Source organism: Condylura cristata, unplaced genomic scaffold (assembly GCF_000260355.1).
Source record: "Condylura cristata isolate star-nosed mole 26May11 unplaced genomic scaffold, ConCri1.0 scaffold00018, whole genome shotgun sequence".
Lineage (NCBI taxonomy): Eukaryota > Metazoa > Chordata > Mammalia > Eulipotyphla > Talpidae > Condylura > Condylura cristata.
In genome coordinates this window covers 37,350,438-37,368,302 of record NW_004567119.1, presented here as the reverse complement: position 1 = coordinate 37,368,302, position 17,865 = coordinate 37,350,438, and the positions used below count along the sequence as shown (strand labels likewise).

Below are 17,865 nucleotides of genomic sequence, written 5' to 3'. Positions count from 1 at the left end.
TCTACCCTTGCTATATTTTTCTTTTCAACTATTTGTCACTGATGATCACCAAAATTATTACTTCCTGGAAGGGACTGATAAAAAATTTTTTATGAAATGAAAATAAAATTAAATTTTGATAAGTATGGAATGTCCAGATGGCTAAGTTCAATGTCTATCAAGTGGCTGATAATGTAGCCTTTTCTTGTTAAATAATCACAAATCATGCTTAACACCTGACAGCAATTTTTGTCCACAGAATGAATTTATGTTTATCTTTCTAGCAAGACTGCTAAATAAATCAAAATGCCAGTTTAAGTAACTATCATAAACACCACTCCCTAGAGTACTACACATTCAAATATAAATGAAGTGAGCAAGGGGAATTATCAAGTACTTACAAAGATAATGGTAGCACAAGGACTTGAAGTTCTCTAAAAACTACTTTGTGACTTATGGGTCAAAGAGAATAAAATGAATACATTAACATGTAGGAAAAAGGAAATATAAGTGTGTTAATCAGCCTTAGGAGATGTAGATGAAAGTATATTGAATAAGTTGCTGTGGGCATTTCAATGCAAGATAATTGTTTCAAATGTAAGTATGGAAATTGTTAATCATTAACTTGTGGTTTTCATCTGTGTATGAATTTCCACTGACAAGAAGAGAACTAAGGATGAGGGTGATGGTTTATATACATCTATTCTGATTCTTGGACTGAGTAAACATGTCATATTACTTAGACCTAAAGTAAGTATTTTACTACAAGATCTGACCATTTCGCTTCAACTCCTGATGCTTTTGTTTAACTCATATGCTTCAGTTTTATTATTATCTTTAAACACATAAAATCTATCAACAGCTTTATTTTTAAATAAGGTCCTTTTACTTTTGTGTTATGTTCTTTATACTTCTATACTTGTGGTATTCTATACAGTCTTCATTTCTTTTTTCACTTTTTATCAACTAATAGGATACATGAGCCTATCAACATCTGTTATTTTTAGTCAAAATGACCATTTATTACAGAGTGAAACTTATATACTACTCTCCCTCTAATAGAAAAATTTGAGTATTTTTATGCAGGTTTGTTTTCAGTGAGTGGTTTATGAACACCTGCATGAATATTTCCTAGCATTTCAACATTCTTTCCGCTATAATACCTACTCCAGAGCCAAGTTTATTCTCTTATTATTAAATCAAATGTTGAGCTCTCTAATTTTTGCAGATGCTCAAGGACAACATTTCAAACATGCTCTGCTAATTAATCTTGACTCTCAGTTAATACATAATACAGAAGAAGACACAAATTATTCAGCCCAGCACACACTGATATGTTAAAGTAGGTGACCTTTTCAATAATTTTCTAGTTTCAATTAATGGAATATGTCTGACAAGAACAAGTGTCTTGAATATATAAGGAACACTTAATTTAAAAATCAAAGGCAAAAATTAATTTAAAAAAATAGGCAAGGGCTCTTAAGTTCTTTTCAAAGAAGATATGTAAATGACCAATAAAGCCATGAAATAATGTTCAGTGTTATTAGTCACCGGTGAAATGCAAACAAAAACCATAAGGAGAGACACTACTTTGCACACACTGGAATAGAGAGTAGAATATACTATTGACATGTGAAGAAATAAATGGAACTTTTTAACATATTGCTTGTGGGTACAGAAAATGTTAAAATCTGTTTGATAAATATTCTGGTAGTCCCTAAAAAAGGCTAACCAGAGTTATCAGGTAACGAAGCAATTCTGCTCCTATACATGTACCCAAAGGAAATGAAGTATATTCCTACATAGAAACCTTTTTGTGAAAGTTAAGGGCAGCCTTACTCAGTTTTCTGGGAACAAACCAAATAACAACCAGTTGTAATATATCCATAGAAGAGAATATTATTCAGTCATCACAAATAAATAATTACCGACACATTACAACATGATAAATCCTGAAAACATATTGTCAATTGAAAGAAGCCAATCTGAAAACACACACATAACTTGTATAATTTCATCTATTTGCAATACCCAGAATAAGAATGTCTACAGAGACAGGTAAGATCAATGTTTACCAAAAGCTAGAAAGAATGAGGGGAAACATTGGTCACTATTAAAAAGTAGACAGTTTCTTTATTGGATGATGAAAATATCCAGATGTTAAACAGTGGAGGTGGTTTCACAATTCTATGAATGTGCTGTAAAAGAGTGAAGTGTACATTTTTAATCAGTGAATTATTTGGAATGTTAATCATATCTCAAAGCTGCTCTGAAGTGGTTATTCTGTGGGACTAATGCATTTATTCTAACACTTAATGTGAATAATTTTGCAGGTCAATCCTAATTATGGAAACTCCTAATTATATGATAATATTTTTAATAACATAACTTTCTTTTCTAATATAGCAAAATTCATTGGAGTATCTGGAAATTTTTTATGGCCTTTTTAGCTATGTGAAGTCTAATCTGTTCATCAGGCAATACTGTGAGCCAATAAATAATATTTACTATAATTGGACAATGTAATTTAACTTCAGTCTATGAGTGGTGATGAATGCAGTTGATGTGTTTTCATTTGTGTAACAACAAAGCTACAATAGATAGTCAACTCTAAAGCTTTATGATTCTATGACAAAGATGGCATGAAAATTGAACCATGTGATAAGTTCTATGAATGGTCAACTAACTGATGTCAACATAGATTTCAAGTATTTATTTAAATTATCAAAATAGTTAGGACTTTCCTCAAAGAAAAAATATTTTATTCATGACCCTGTTATATTATTTCTATTGATCAGAATGAAAATTTATAATGTATAGAGCAGACATATTTCTAATTAGAAATTTAAGAAAATCGTTCCTGGGAAACTTTTATTGTACCAAAAGAACAGAAATGTAATGAGAAGGAAGACAGTAAAAGCTACTTTCAAATACTGTAGGACATTTACAACTTTCCATTTAGCAACTTCCCTTGACTTATTTTACTTGGTGCTTCATTTAAATAACTATCAATTAGCTTGCTTAAGTTAAATAATCATAATCACAAATACCTCAGTGGATTTTACTTAGAAAAATCAACATTCTGTCTAAAAATAATAAGTAGCAAATGTGAAAAAGTATGCAATGTTACTAAGAGGAGCAGTGACTATTTTCTTTTCTCTCCCCTGATCACGACTTGACTTGATCTGTTTTTTTTGTGACTATCAAAATAAACAAATAGCCAAAAAGTTTTTGATTATATAATCTCCCCCATGTGCCCCAAAATGAATATAAAAAGGTGATTTTTATAATATATTGATTCATTTTACTACTTTGTTATTCTATAATAGTACAAAATTACAGTTCTGAGCTTAATTGTGTACATATAGGTTTGAGATAAAAACTTACCTCACAAATAGACAATATTGGCTTAAGAATTTACACTAGTGACTATCATCATCCTCTTTCTTAAAATTTTATTTGCTAGGAATTAATCTAAAAAATAGAAGCTAACTCTAAACCAAACAAATTTATATAAAATAAGTGATCTCAGATTAATAAAAATAGCAAAATACTGTTGTCTCGGCTATTTTAACAAGTCCTCTCTTTATCTCTACCCACTGACCTATTATTAGGTGACGATAACTCTTACAATTATAAGATAGGTACATTATCCCCTGGTATATCTTGGCTTACTATATTTCTAAGTCACATAACTGAACTTATATTATTTTTTTAATTTAAAATGCATTATTATCTTAAAGAAAAAAATATACTTACTGCCCTCTAGAGGTATGAACCAGTAGTGTAATAAGTGTAGATGTTGCTGGGCATATACAGTTTAAAGCTAACATGGCGTATTTAAACTCTTCTTCACAAACAACATGATCTGTTTGAAATAAAATAGGTAAATTAGAAAAATTTACCTAGTAATATTTTTTAAGTATTAAAAATAAAACAATTAATAAAATTACTTTCAATTTAAACACTGTTTCAATATAAACAACCTTTTTAGAGATATTTCCAAGTGCAATTTTCCCCAAGGAAAAATATTTCGTAAGAGTACTAGATGATGAGCTAAGTGATATTTTGTGTTTAAGCCTTCATTTTGTCTTTAATAAAAATGGCAGTCTTCTGCATTTTTCCTATACTTCATTTATACAAAGAGGTAAGAGGTAGGTAGGTTTAGGTACAATCTGGAAAATAAATCCCAGTTCCCTTTTTAGTAAGACCTGAGCATATTAGTTTTTATTGAACTTCTAGATTATATGAAAGTGTGTAGACAAAACCACTTTTCCCTAAACTAAAAATGAAGATCAGTAATGTTGATTTAGAACCATATGTGAAATTAAATCACACAGTATAAAGACAGAAACTAATTATTAAAAGATGTGACTCATGCTATTTATATTATGTATAAGTAATAAATTTCATATGATCAAAAATAAATATAACATCTATCAGAAAATGAATGTTAGAATGAGGTTGAATTTAAATTATACCTTAACACCTAATGTCATTACTTCAAAAGATAATAGGATGCAACTAAGAAAAATAACAAATGGCAATTGAATTTCAATATTATAAAAGCAGTAGTGTGCTGGGGGTGAGGACAGAGGTTATATGTCACATTTGAAGGAAAATGAGGCAGCTCTGTCCCCATACATTATTTTCTCACAAGAACAAAAGCCCCAATGCCAGATATTTAGTTTCAACAAAAAGAGTTTCAACAAGAGCCATGTTTTAGATGAGTGATTAAAGTACTGTTTATTTTGGAACAAAACCTTCCCTTCGCAAGTAAACCACAAGGCTAGTCTTTAAAATAAAGGCAATGTTTAAAGTTCTAACAAAACAAATATCCATAGGCAGAAAACAGCAGCTTTAGCTAAATTAAGAAATAGATGGTTGAATTTTTAAGTGAGACAAATATACAAAATGAATATACACACCATACAATTTAAAAAGAAATAAGGTCACTTGGGAAATGGTTCAATATATGTTCAGTGCAAATAAATATTCACCTTACCCCTGTTTTGATAATATGAGTTAGAATATGAAAGTACTTACAATTTTTTTCATATTTTATTTATTTTCTTCTTTCACATTTTATAGAAGAAATTGTATACTATTATTAAATCTCATAATTTAGTCTATAAAAATATCAAGGGTCTGCTAATGTCTCTTTATTATTTCTTTCTTTTATTTTTTGCTTATATAGATCTCTAGGGACATTTTTAAAACCACATACTTCTGATACTTAATATTTTACAGGAAAATTATTTTCCTTCTGCATTGACTTCATATTGCAATTAGTCTGTATAAATGGTTGTATTCATGCTGAATTTAATCCCAAATTAGTAAAGAGAATGTTACCATAAAATATGTATTGCAAAAATAAGATATTGGAATAGGTGAAGAAAATATAATTTTAATCAATATAGATAACTGATACAGGGAAAAATACAACAGAATTTTAACTGGACAATAATCTTTATTTACTTGTATAAATAAAACTGAAACTCAGCCTGCAAAATAGAACTGATTATCTCTCTAAAATTCTCTTTACAGATCCAAATCCATTCCTTCTCCTGAGACTTGATAAACTACTAATCACTTTCCTTAGCCAATTTAAAAACAGAGCATTCCTTTGAGCTACTTTGCTCCCATTTCCCAATGTCATTTGACTGCCAAGATTTATTGGCTAGACATACCACTAAAGACCTTACTTTCTCACTCCTAATCCTCATCTCCACTTGCACTTGTTACTACTTGCTTCTAGATTTTATTCATAATCCCTGATGAGTCAGATATCATATAGCATAGTAAAAACAATTTCAGATATTACAAAGAAAATATTCCTCATCACCGATCTAATACATCCTGGGAATAATCTACACTTTAAAAAATTTGTTATTTCTTCAGTTAAATATGCAAATACTTAGACTATATGGAAGAAAATGCAGTGTAGGATTGTACCAAATAATTTCAGAGTCAGATTTTACTATGAACAGAAATATAGAAATATTTTCATTTTTCAAAGTTTTCTGGAGATCAGAATTAAAGCTCAGGGGTCATGGACTTTTGTTATAGCTCTGAGAAACTCTCACTGCTGCTCATATAATAGCTTCTTCAATGTTCTCCACGTGTCAGAACTCTTCAACACTCCACTATATTATGTCCCAAAAACTGTGCTGTCAGTCAGTAGCCACAACCCCATGTGCTATTTAAATTTCAATAAATTAAAATTTAATACAGATAAATATTTCTTCTTTCCATTATACTATCCACAGCTCCAAAATAATGAAGCAGCCAATAGTGCACATAACTGAGGCTACAGTATCAGACCGCACAAATACAGCATATTGCAATTATCACTGATCTGCATTTAGATAAATGACCTTACGTAAATCCTAAAGTTTTTGAAATGTGTTAACTTCCTAAAACTATCATTCTTGGATTGTTGAAATGAGGGTAATCATGCTTACTGCCTAGAGAAGGCCCTTATCAGTAAAATGCTGCTAAAATTTTTCATCTACAATAACAGGAGAGAAGGTTGAGAATATGGGAATACATGCAGGTTGGTAGGTAAATATGTAGGTGGAAGTTTTATGAAAACTTTTTCTTTTTTTTTGTAAAATAGGTGGAAATGAAGATTAGGGAAGAGGTTGGAAGTGAAAACAGAAAATATGGTAAATATGGGAGAGGAAATAGAAGAAGTAAATAATTATTTGGCAATTACACAGCTCTGAAAATTAGTGATCATGAAAGTGGGATAGTTTATGTTGCTTGTTTTTGTTTGTTTCTTCTAACTATTCCAATGCATCAAAGTAAACACCTGTAAGGCTGACAGTGTCACTCTAATAAACAACTGTAACTAATGGAGAGAACAATGAGCTGAGTTAAGTGTATTGTGCTACTAAATTCAAATAGGTTAGGAAGGGAAGTAACTATCAGCATAAACAACAGTGAAAATCTAATAAAACCAATAAATCATATGTCCTAATGCAGTAAAAATGTATTTGGATTTCTGTTATCAGTGGACATGAACTGAAAAGATAAGGGATGATGAAAGGATGGAGAGTTATTCACAGAGGGGTCACATTTACTGGTAATGACATGATTCAGAGCATATACCACAAATGTGGATACCGAGATAGGATGTAGACAACATTGAAAGAAAGGAAATGAAAGAAACAAGGACGTAGAGCATAAAAAAACCATTTTCATAGGTAATTATTATAAACTATTATGGCCAAGCAGAGTTGCAGTGTGACAGTGAGCTAAGTAAGACACTGAGTATTTTTCAGGCTTATAATTCCTTTTTGTGACGTTTCAAGTCACAATTCACATTTCAAGGCACTTTTATTACATAACTTTCTAATAAAAAAAGACAATATTACAAAAATACTATCTAGTATTTGACTCTATGAAAAGCATAATATAGCACTTCATATGTGAAAGAATTGGTATTTTCTCTTACTATCACCATTCTTACTGTTTTCTGACAGCTATCTATGGAGGCATATCTTGAAGAGGTGAGGAAAAGAATAAGAATACTAAAGTGTAAAGCATTATATACTCAGGTATATCTGGAGAGATGATCTGGCCTATAGAGAGGGAAGAGATCTTGCAAGCAAAGAGACTAGAACTCTCTTAATTATGATTATGACTTTTTTTTTCTTCTTGAAGTCAGAAATCTAAAGACAAGAGCCCAGAAATCTGGAAAGTTGAAGATCTGAAAATGTAAACAGGACCCTATATAGCAAGATATGATACTCTCTTTTAGTTTTGATCAGAAACTGCCCATCAAGACTTATCAGACAAGCCAGAACTGCCTGCTCAAACATATATTTCACATGATGCCAAGGTGACCACTATCACATAAAAGGGAGAATATGGGCAGGGTAACAAAAGCAAGTAGATAAGGCAAGTTTAATAATGTTCTTGGGAAAAGCAAACAAACACTGAGGCCAATGACTGCCACATGTGAAAGGCTAGAAGATTCTAGTCCAATTTCAATTTTCTCTATGACCAGAAAATAGTAAAAAAAAAAAAAAAAAAAGTCATGCTTATGAATAGACAAAGTGATTCTCTAAATGAAGAGCTGGGATCTTACTGCAAGAACTCTGCAATTAGCACATCTAAAAGAATTTCATCATTGCTACTGACCATGATTGATGTGTGTTTTGCCAGACCACTTGGAGTCACATCTAGAATTAATTTTGAATTACTCAGATAGAATGGATTTTGTCATAGTATTAGATGAGCATCTGAATATATAAGAAATATCCATATTTTACATGGATACTTGGAAAGTTTGAATTGTGACTAAAATTTCTATCTAATAATATGCATGCTCTCTTTCTTTTCTTAATAGAGGCTCACTTCCCTTCTTCTATTTCCAAGTTTTAATTGGAGGCTTAGATGCCGGGGTAGAAATGACATTTCCCAGTTCCCCTTTCAGTTAAATATGATCATATGATTAGGTTCTGTTCAACTTCTGGATTATTTGTGCAGACTAACTGATGATGAGGTATGAGGAAAAATCCCAACTTTGACAGAAATAATTGTAGCAAAGAGTAGATCAAGTCCAATTTTTTCCTTATGCCTTCTAATTTCATGTCTGTGTGAAAGAAAGCATTTCCTCTTTCAAAAGTGTACACATTTCCTCAGGAATTTTCTTCTTTAATGTTTCTGTTTGCTTTGATTGAGATCTTTCTACTCTGTGCTTGCTGATAAAGCATAAAGAGGAGATGCAGGGAGCCACCACTGAGTGTGCCCAATTGGGAGCAAGTTCCTGTCCTCTTCAGCCTAACTTTCTCAATTTCTTATTTCTAAAATGTGAGCTAACTCTTGCCATTTTCAATATACACTGACAGCTCTTGAGGAAAGTATATCAAATGAAATTTGTGAACAAAGAAAAAGAAATACATCTTGATTTTGCTTATACATGGAAGAACCAAAACAAATGAGCACACAAAACAAATCCTTTGATTCTGAAAGCAGAACAGTGGTTACTGGAGTGAGGGAGGCCAGGGTGGCATGGAATGGAGAGGAGGGGCAGACTGCATGTGGTGGACGGTCACTTGGTGGTGGGATGGGGTGAGATATACAGATGTCCAAGTGCGAGAACATAAGCCTGAAACTTACACAGTATTTGTAAGTGCTAAATTGAAGTATTAAATTGCTCCAATATAATAAAGTACTGTGTGAAACCATCATCGAGCTTTCTAAACAGAAAAAGTAGGCAAGAAATATAAAATGCGGATTAGAATTTTAAATATTATCAACCATCACAATCATTATTTAAAAATATACATTTTGATAAACTATCTTGAAATAATGTCAATATTTTTTAATTTAAGTGGTAAAACAATATAGCTAGTATGTAACTGCTAAACAATTAAATCACGATCCTGGTTTTTATAAAAATGCTGACTGTTGCCAGAATACTTACGTGTAACTCCGAGTAAGTTAAAAAACATGTGTGTACAGGAAAAAATACTTCAAATGGTGGGAAACAGTTTTGAGAGATAGCACTTTAAAATAATGTTATATGACCTCTCTTTTCCTTATTATTACCTTATTACTTTTAAAAGTTTTTAAGATAAGCAATTATAATTAAAGATACAAATCTAGATGTGAATTAAATCATTTTCAAGTCCTTTTTACTTTATGGAAGATATGACTGTTAATTACATTTTGAAAATTCCAATTTTTTTTTCTTTAAATCTGCCTTGTGGTATTTCTTGAGCTCTTGTACAATTTAAAGTACTAGAAGCTTCTTCCATGCAGTTGCTAGGTAACAGCTCTTTGGAAAGCAGTAAACAACAGTGGAAAGTACACTAAACCAATCTAGTCCTGGATTTTGATTTATAAAAATCAAATATCCTTGGGAAGAAGCTTAAATTACAAATGAAAGTGATTTTAAAAAATCAAATGTTATTTGTATTTTATGGGGAAAGGTTTATTACACAGACTGACTAAACAAATTGCATTATAAAATCTGTCACATATCCTTTGCTTAATGGACTGTTTATAAGCCTGAGTGAGTTGATTGCTATGAAAATTGCTTCTTTTTCTTAGAAGGGAATAATCCAGATAATCTGTAACAAATGAGTTTTATTTTGTTCCTATTGCTTTAATCATTTAAATAACCACTGGGTGACCTGAGGTTGGTGTGCACATGCACACACATCACAGGTTTCTCCAATTCTGGGACTGTGAGCCATTCAACCACAAAACAGGTTAAGAATAGAATTTAGTAAACCTTTAAAAGTCATTTAGTTTCACAAGATCTAAATATAATGTACATTAAATATAGAATGCAACCCAGTTTGAAAATGACAGTATTTTGTAAAGGAGATTTACTTTACTTCTGTAACTTGGAGTATAAAAACACTTTTGTCTTTTAATTGCTTGAATCATTTATATTATTGTAAAGCTGTAATTTTCAAAAATGCATCATGCTAATTAAATATTCAAAAGAACAATCAAACTTCCTGTTTTCTAGAGCGGACCAATTTCTATTTTATTACATCCCATTTATCTAAGAATGTCAGAAAAACATGGCAATCAACATTTTTTAAAAAATTATTATCTTCAGAGCTAGTTATTTCTTTAGGTTCTAACAACACTAGTCTTTACTTCTAGCTCATGATAGTTATTGACATCATACAACCATGCAGTTATTGAATCTTCTTAATAGTAACATAATAATGACAAACCCTATATTCACCTTCATGCTAAATGGTATATTTTTATGTGTATATACATGTATATAAAATTTACATTTCAACAAGTACAATATAACATCATTGTACATCTAAAATAAGTTTGTAGTTTATATAAAAATTCTGAAGTCTTCATGCATGCTTCTGTGTGGTTTTGAGGGATTTACTTTTCAAATAGCATACTTGTATGAGACTAAACATATGCGAATATATGTATATAAAACTAAGCTATCATATGATTGTTAAGCAGCTTTCAAATAAAAAAAATCATAGAACTTTCAACTCAAATTTCCTATGAAAAAATCCACAAAAGTTATACAACTCTAGATGATCAAGCAAGTATATTAAGTTACATATTCTAGTAACTTAAAGGTTACTAGAATACTTTAAAGGTTATTACTTGCTTTTCTATGGTCAAATGGCTCATACAAACACTAGATAGAACTTACAACTGACAAAAATACAAACACACATTTCCCCCAAACACCATTTAATGGAAAAGTTTGGGAAATATATCTAAACATTGACCTTGAATCAATTTTATTACTTTACAATTATAGGGGAAAAAAACAAAATTATAGCTGAACTATGATTTGTGTCACCAGTCAGAGGGAATTTGAAAGATCTCTAGGAGATTTATGAATAGCTAGTAAATACTGTGCCAAGTGTTATAAAGGAAATAAATGCAGGTAGGCATGAGAGGATACAAAAGGATATACCTTTCCTGTAATAGAGGAATCAAGAAAAGTTCCACAATTCAATGATATTTGAACACTGTTGTTCAAGTTGACTTTTAAGATCAAATTAGTTGAAAAGTGAAGAAAGTGTACACAGGAAATTTCCTTATAAATAAATATGGAGAGATAGAAAAAAATATGGAGAGGCAGAATGAAATCTATGTTATTAAGGAAATAATATTTAAAGATTAGGAAAATATTTACTATTTAAATATTAAAAAAAATATTTCATGGTTCCTTATAGGGTCTCTATGAGCCAATGAGATATAGCATACAGATGAAAAGGGATTCCTATTATAGTAAGAGAAAAGCAGGAAGTAATAAGTGAAATGAAGCAACATTTACAAAATAACATAGCAAAGGTTTGAGGAAATTTTCACATGCCATTTTCCCATATCTAAGAGCTAGATGAAATAAATTTTTAAATGTATAACAATTAAAATAAAGTATTTTGTTTTAATAAAGAACAAATTCTATACTATTAAGGATCTCAGAGTCTTCTGAATATGAATTTATGTTGACATAAATCTGACCCATAGGCTCAATCATGGGATAGGCAAAGAGGGTCCAGCTACATAGGATTTTGCTGTTTTACATCTGGTTTACAAAAATACAACCTTTAGACTGAAGTATCACAGGGAAGTATGAAATAAGGTACAAAGTTCCATAATAAGTCATATTCTTTTATAAAAATAAAAATAGAGTTAAGTACACATCTTTCAAGGAAGAAACGACGATTTGCCTGATCCTCCCAGACACATGACAACCTTACTCATATTTATAGATGCTGTGTATGATCTATGACAGCTGTTTTGAAAGCACCATCAGTCTGGACAAAATTACAAAAGGAAGTTCTTATTCCCTTTCCCTGCAAAATATCTATCCTCACAAAATTGATAGATATATAGACAGATAGATGACAGAAGAAGGGAGAGGATATAACATACAAAAAAATAAGATTGAAATACCAGTTTCACCAGGAGGTAGAACATTTCAAAAGGACTTCGTTAATGCACAATGAAATTAATTTAATGAACCAAATGTTTCATCTTGCTGAGTCCTCCCTACCATAGGTTGTCCTTCCTCAACCTCACTACCTTCCTTCAAGCTGTCCCAGCAACTCTTCAACATGATATGCACATCAACAAATTCCAATAAATAAAATCAATTTGATATTTCAGTTATTCACAATCTACACATTTTTTTCGATTTTCCTGGATTACTATTAAAGTTGCTAAAAATTGTACTTTAAAAAAGTAAATTTGGGAAAAACAACTGCTTTGAAATAATAAATGATGAATATGAATAATTTGGAAGCAAAATCTATACAGAAAACATCAATAAATTTTGACATAAAAACAAAATTTCAGTTAGATAAAAACATAAACATATCTCAAAGACAATGTGCAAATTGAAAAAAATCTCTAAAGTGTCAAATTGTCAATAATTTTATAATATGAAAAAATTTTTTATAGGTCACTTGGAAAGGCAGTCACCTTTGTAGGAAAACCAAGGATATGTGTGGTATATAATGAATGTACACAAATTCAATGGACAACAGGTACACAAAATGTGAAACTCCTAGTAATCAAAAATTAAAAGTTCAAAGGAACTATTAACCACCTTTCTCTTAGTAACATTTGTTCTAGAGACTGAAATTATGGATTCAAGTCCTCAATCACTTAGTATGGTGCCATGAGCATTTTAGTTAGTAACTTTGTTCTCAGTTTCCTCATTTATGGATGGAAATAGAAATAGAATGTATCTGTGGCAGCTAGCCTCCCGGACAGTCATTGATTTCCAAATTCTGGTATTCATGCCCTTTATGTTTAATTACCTCCTCTGCAGAATAGGGCTGATCTACTCCACCAGTTCTGTATTGTGGCAGTGGCAGTGTGAATGCCAGGCTGACATCTCATGGGGTGGCTAAGAGAAGGCATTTCCCACCTCATAAGGCCACTCCAGTAGAGTTATGGACCAGTCCATGAGGTAAGGAATTGCTTGCAGCCAACACTAACTTGCCATGAGAAGCACTTTGGAAGCTCTCACAGTCCAAGCCAAGTCTTCAGATTATTTCAGTCCCAAATAAGATCTTCACTGTGTCATCTAAATGATTTAACTGACACTTTTTGTCAATTTCTGACCCACAGAAATGAGAAAAATGCTTATTGTTTACACCACAAAGTTATTGGGTGGCTCCAAAGCAATGTATTATTAAAACACAACCTTATATGGTCACAATGAAAATTATTTTAATTTAACCAATAAAAGTACTTTATTTAGACCAGTATTCCTTGCATATAGTAAACACTATATAAATGCTAACTGTTACTACTGCTATAAGCATAATAAAATAATGATAAACTTTTAGATTATTTTTCATTCAAACCAAGGGGCAAAGTTGAAAAATGACATTCAACAAAAGTAAGTCATCCATTGTTGGAAGGGAAATTGGCATTGCATATAAAAGTCATAAAAATATAACTACTATCTAATTTAGAAATTCTATTAGATGGTCATCTAAGTGCTATTATTTTCAAGTTCACAAACCTCTTTTGTTATAACCTTAGCATTTGTGTTTGAAATTATCATTTTTTGAATATATTTTATTTTTCTGAACTATATTACTTTTTTACATTCTTGCATATTTTCATGTTTTAATCTTTTTTTCTGTTTATTACAGTAATATGATACTATGAGTAGAATACTGTTTATTAGTACAAATATGAGCCACTTATTCATTTTTTAAAGTTAAATGAACATCTATGCAATTATGAATCAATCAGCTATCTGCTATAATGGAATTCATGTTAAATGTGAAGATATAGAAAAGAGAGATAATTGCAAAGATAAAATGATTTCTCACCTTGCTGTGGTTCCCACCATCAATTGATTAAATCTACAGTATATATCTGAAATGATTCATGAGTCTGTTCTCACTCACCATTTTCATTATCACCACTCCAGCTCAATATCTCAGTATCTCTCACCTGAACAAGTTTCATTTAAGCTTCCTCAGTAATCACTCCTATGAGGTCATTTATGTCCTCTTTGCTACACTTCACATTTTCTTTGCAATTACTTTGCTATGCAGGTATCACTGTATACTTTTATCCAGAATTTTTATTAGTCTCATTACTTCGCCAACACCATTCTAAATATTCTCTAGTAGCCACTAATTTACTACAACATGAACACAATTTGTGCCTATACAATATGAAGTTTCTATGGAGTATGGTTGCAAACTGTGTTAGTTTTGATAAGAAATTCTACTATGTTTGCAATCTCCACTTTCTAACGAGTCCACTGTCAGAATCTCATTCATCTGTAGTTTAAAATTTATTTTAACATTTTTCAATAAAAAAAGTTAATTTACTCCAGGGATAGGGATATTATGTTAAATCATGAAAACTTACCTACTTACAATATACCCATCAGATTGACCAAATTGATTAAATTCATCAAGCAAAATTTAATGAAATGACTATTATTGGAATCATGAACTTTGATATATATGAAGCGTTTAAAGGGTATGGGAAGAATATCACAAGGTTACAACAAGGTGCCTACAATGTAGGAAATATCTGCTCTGTTGGAAAGGTATTCTTAGTCAGAAGTAAGAACACACTAGTTCGCTGGTTTTTAAAGGTTGACAGGTAAAGAATATGAGAAAATGTGCCATTAAAATAAGTAACTAGTCCATCTAGCTCATCATTATACCATTATTGCCTAGAACAACACATTGCCTAGAACAACAAATTGCTCACAGTAGTGTGAGATTAAAACATTTGAATGAGTATAATAAGTGTTCTTCTTTATAGATTTTTATATTTAAAAAACTACAGGTTGAAAATCATTGGACTAGGATATGACAGAATATATCTGGCACTTTCCAAAGACAGAGAGGAAATTCCACTTTAATTTTCAGAACAATAAATCTGAGTCTAGAGAAATGTACAACTTTAAGAAAATTAACAGTAAAAAACACAGATTCTTTGTTAATTATATTATAAGCAGTCCTCAGAAAATGGCTTGAAATAGCCATTATTCAGAAGCAATTAACTAAGTATCATGAAGGCAAACAAGAAAGCTGGCTTGTCTGTTTAATAAACACATATATAACACTTTTAAGCACTACAAAAAGATAAATTAACTATATACTGTTAGGACAGAAATTCAATACTATATTTCACCTAAAAAGTAATCCACACCAATGTTAATTTATTTGTTTGGATTAAATAGGCCACAGCTCTATAAGGTGCTAACATTCCAGAAACTGTATGATGCCAAAGGTATATGGACACTCTTTGTACTTCCTTACTACACTTCTGTAAGTCAAAAATTATTTCCTTAAAAATTTTTATTGAAGTAACATTAGGCTATAACATAATATAGTCATCATGAGCATTATAAACCAACCTGTATATATTTAACACTTTGTCACCAATAGTCTGGTTTCTAGCCCTTACCATACAGTTGACCCATTTTATCTGGTCTTTCCTTTCCCTCTCTTTTTAGTACCACAATTTTTGCAGTTTCAAATATATACTTATCCTTCTCTGCCCCCAATAAAATTTTAAAATAAAATATTGATTTCATGTATACACTTATAAGAAACATATGAGGAATAATTGAACTGCATATGAATCAGGCCATGGAGTAATTTTACCTTTTTTAGGAATAAATAAGTTTTTTACAGGTATGTGGTAAACGTCATTAAGAAAAGTATGCTCAAAATATATGTGTGTGTGTGTGTATGTGTGTGTGTGTGTGTGTGTACACAAGGAAAGATTAAGCCTGAGTTAAAAATGTCAAAAAGTGCTGACTATAACTACAGAGAATATAGGTTTTCAATGGATAATTGTTAAAACCACACACACATGTTTTCAAATGAAATAAAAAAGTAGCTAAAGACATTTTTAAAGAGACTTCAAATTGTTCTGGTTTTGAACACGAGGCAGTGCCATGATTTCCAATGATCTCTATAATAGACAAAATTCAAATAGAAAACATTTCTATCTAAAAGTGGGGAAATTTAAAAGCTTTGGCATTTTATCTTTTGAAAATATAGTATCCTAAGCATTATACTCTTAAGCAGGTTGAGAATGAAGTTTAAAATGATGTCTATGTGGGTGTTTCATGAAAAAGGAAAAAATTACCCAACATGAAAAACTCACACCTCACATTTGGTGCAAGTCAAGCCTTGTGCATACATATGTTGTTTAAAAACAGCTAAGATAATTTCCAATATTTATACTGCATGTGAATATTTTTCCACTCTCTTTTTTGGGTAGGAAAAAGTAAAGTATTAGAATGTCTGCCATTCCAGTCAAAAAACAAGGTGGCTAGCTGAGATAAGACCTTGATTTTTTTAGTCAAACATTCCTCTAAGATATGTGGCACATGTGGAAGGCTGTGTGTACATGTCAAATTATACTGTTTTTGTGATGGTGACTCTGAATATCTACTCAAAGAAAAATATATGATTTTGCAACATTGTCAGTGACAATGTTCAAAAGTATTTAGTTTTGTCTGTATATCCAACTTGTACTGTACTTGAAATTTTATTTTAATTCCAAGAACTCCTACTATTCTAGCATAATGATTCATTCTTCTAAGCATGTTTTAGTAGTGAGGTAGAAATTATTTCATTCAGTCAACACTCTACTACTGAGGTATGAGTCTTCTTTTCATTCATGACCTATACTTCAAATTGTGTTTACTGATGAAGCAGCATAATCAAGCAAGAAAAGTAAAGTTTATAGAATTCACAATTGACACTTACATTGTTTATTCCTATGTATGGGTAGAAATCCACTAACTGATTTTTCTGATTTACGAGATCTACTAAAATAAAGTGGAAAATTTTCAGAGGATCCAACAGTTGAAAGAAAATGCATGGCAAAGTAAAAGGAATAGGCAGCACTTTATGTAGGAAATAAGGACGTTAATCTAAATTTAGTAATTAATTTATTCATATAACATGGATTCATCTCCCACTGATTTTCTGAGTAATTTCATCTGACAAGCAGACAGATAACTTCTTTTAGATCCAAAGGACTAATTAGGGGGCACATTTTATTTTTTCAAGGTTTTCAAGGTTCATTCAAGGTTTTAAAAGATAGGTGTTCCATTCTCAGTAAAATACAAACATTTCTTTTCTGTTTTGTGTGTGTGTGTGTGTGTGTTTCTAAATGATTTTTAGAATGTAAAGTGGAGAAAGAAACATGAACTTAAAATACAAATTTTTGGATTAAATATTTGACTACAGAAACATATCCAAAATTACTATTTTTTTGCCATTTTTATAATGTTTGTCACTCAGAGATAATTTATGAAAAACTCAACAATGTGGAAGCATAACTTTTCCCCATCTGATTCCCCATTTGACAATGGGGAGGCTTAACTAGAATTGCCAGGACTACAAGAGGTCAGCA

General features: G+C 31.0%; 1 protein-coding gene across 1 annotated transcript in view; it reads right to left on the bottom strand.

The window, feature by feature from the left end:
• Positions 1–17,865, bottom strand: part of KCNT2 (potassium channel, sodium activated subfamily T, member 2) — a 264,093-nt gene that overhangs the window by 73,916 nt on the left and 172,312 nt on the right. The window contains exon 14 of the mRNA XM_012726778.1: positions 3,739–3,847. Within this exon, the coding sequence (XP_012582232.1) occupies positions 3,739–3,847 (109 nt within the window). The remainder of the gene's footprint in view (positions 1–3,738; positions 3,848–17,865) is intronic.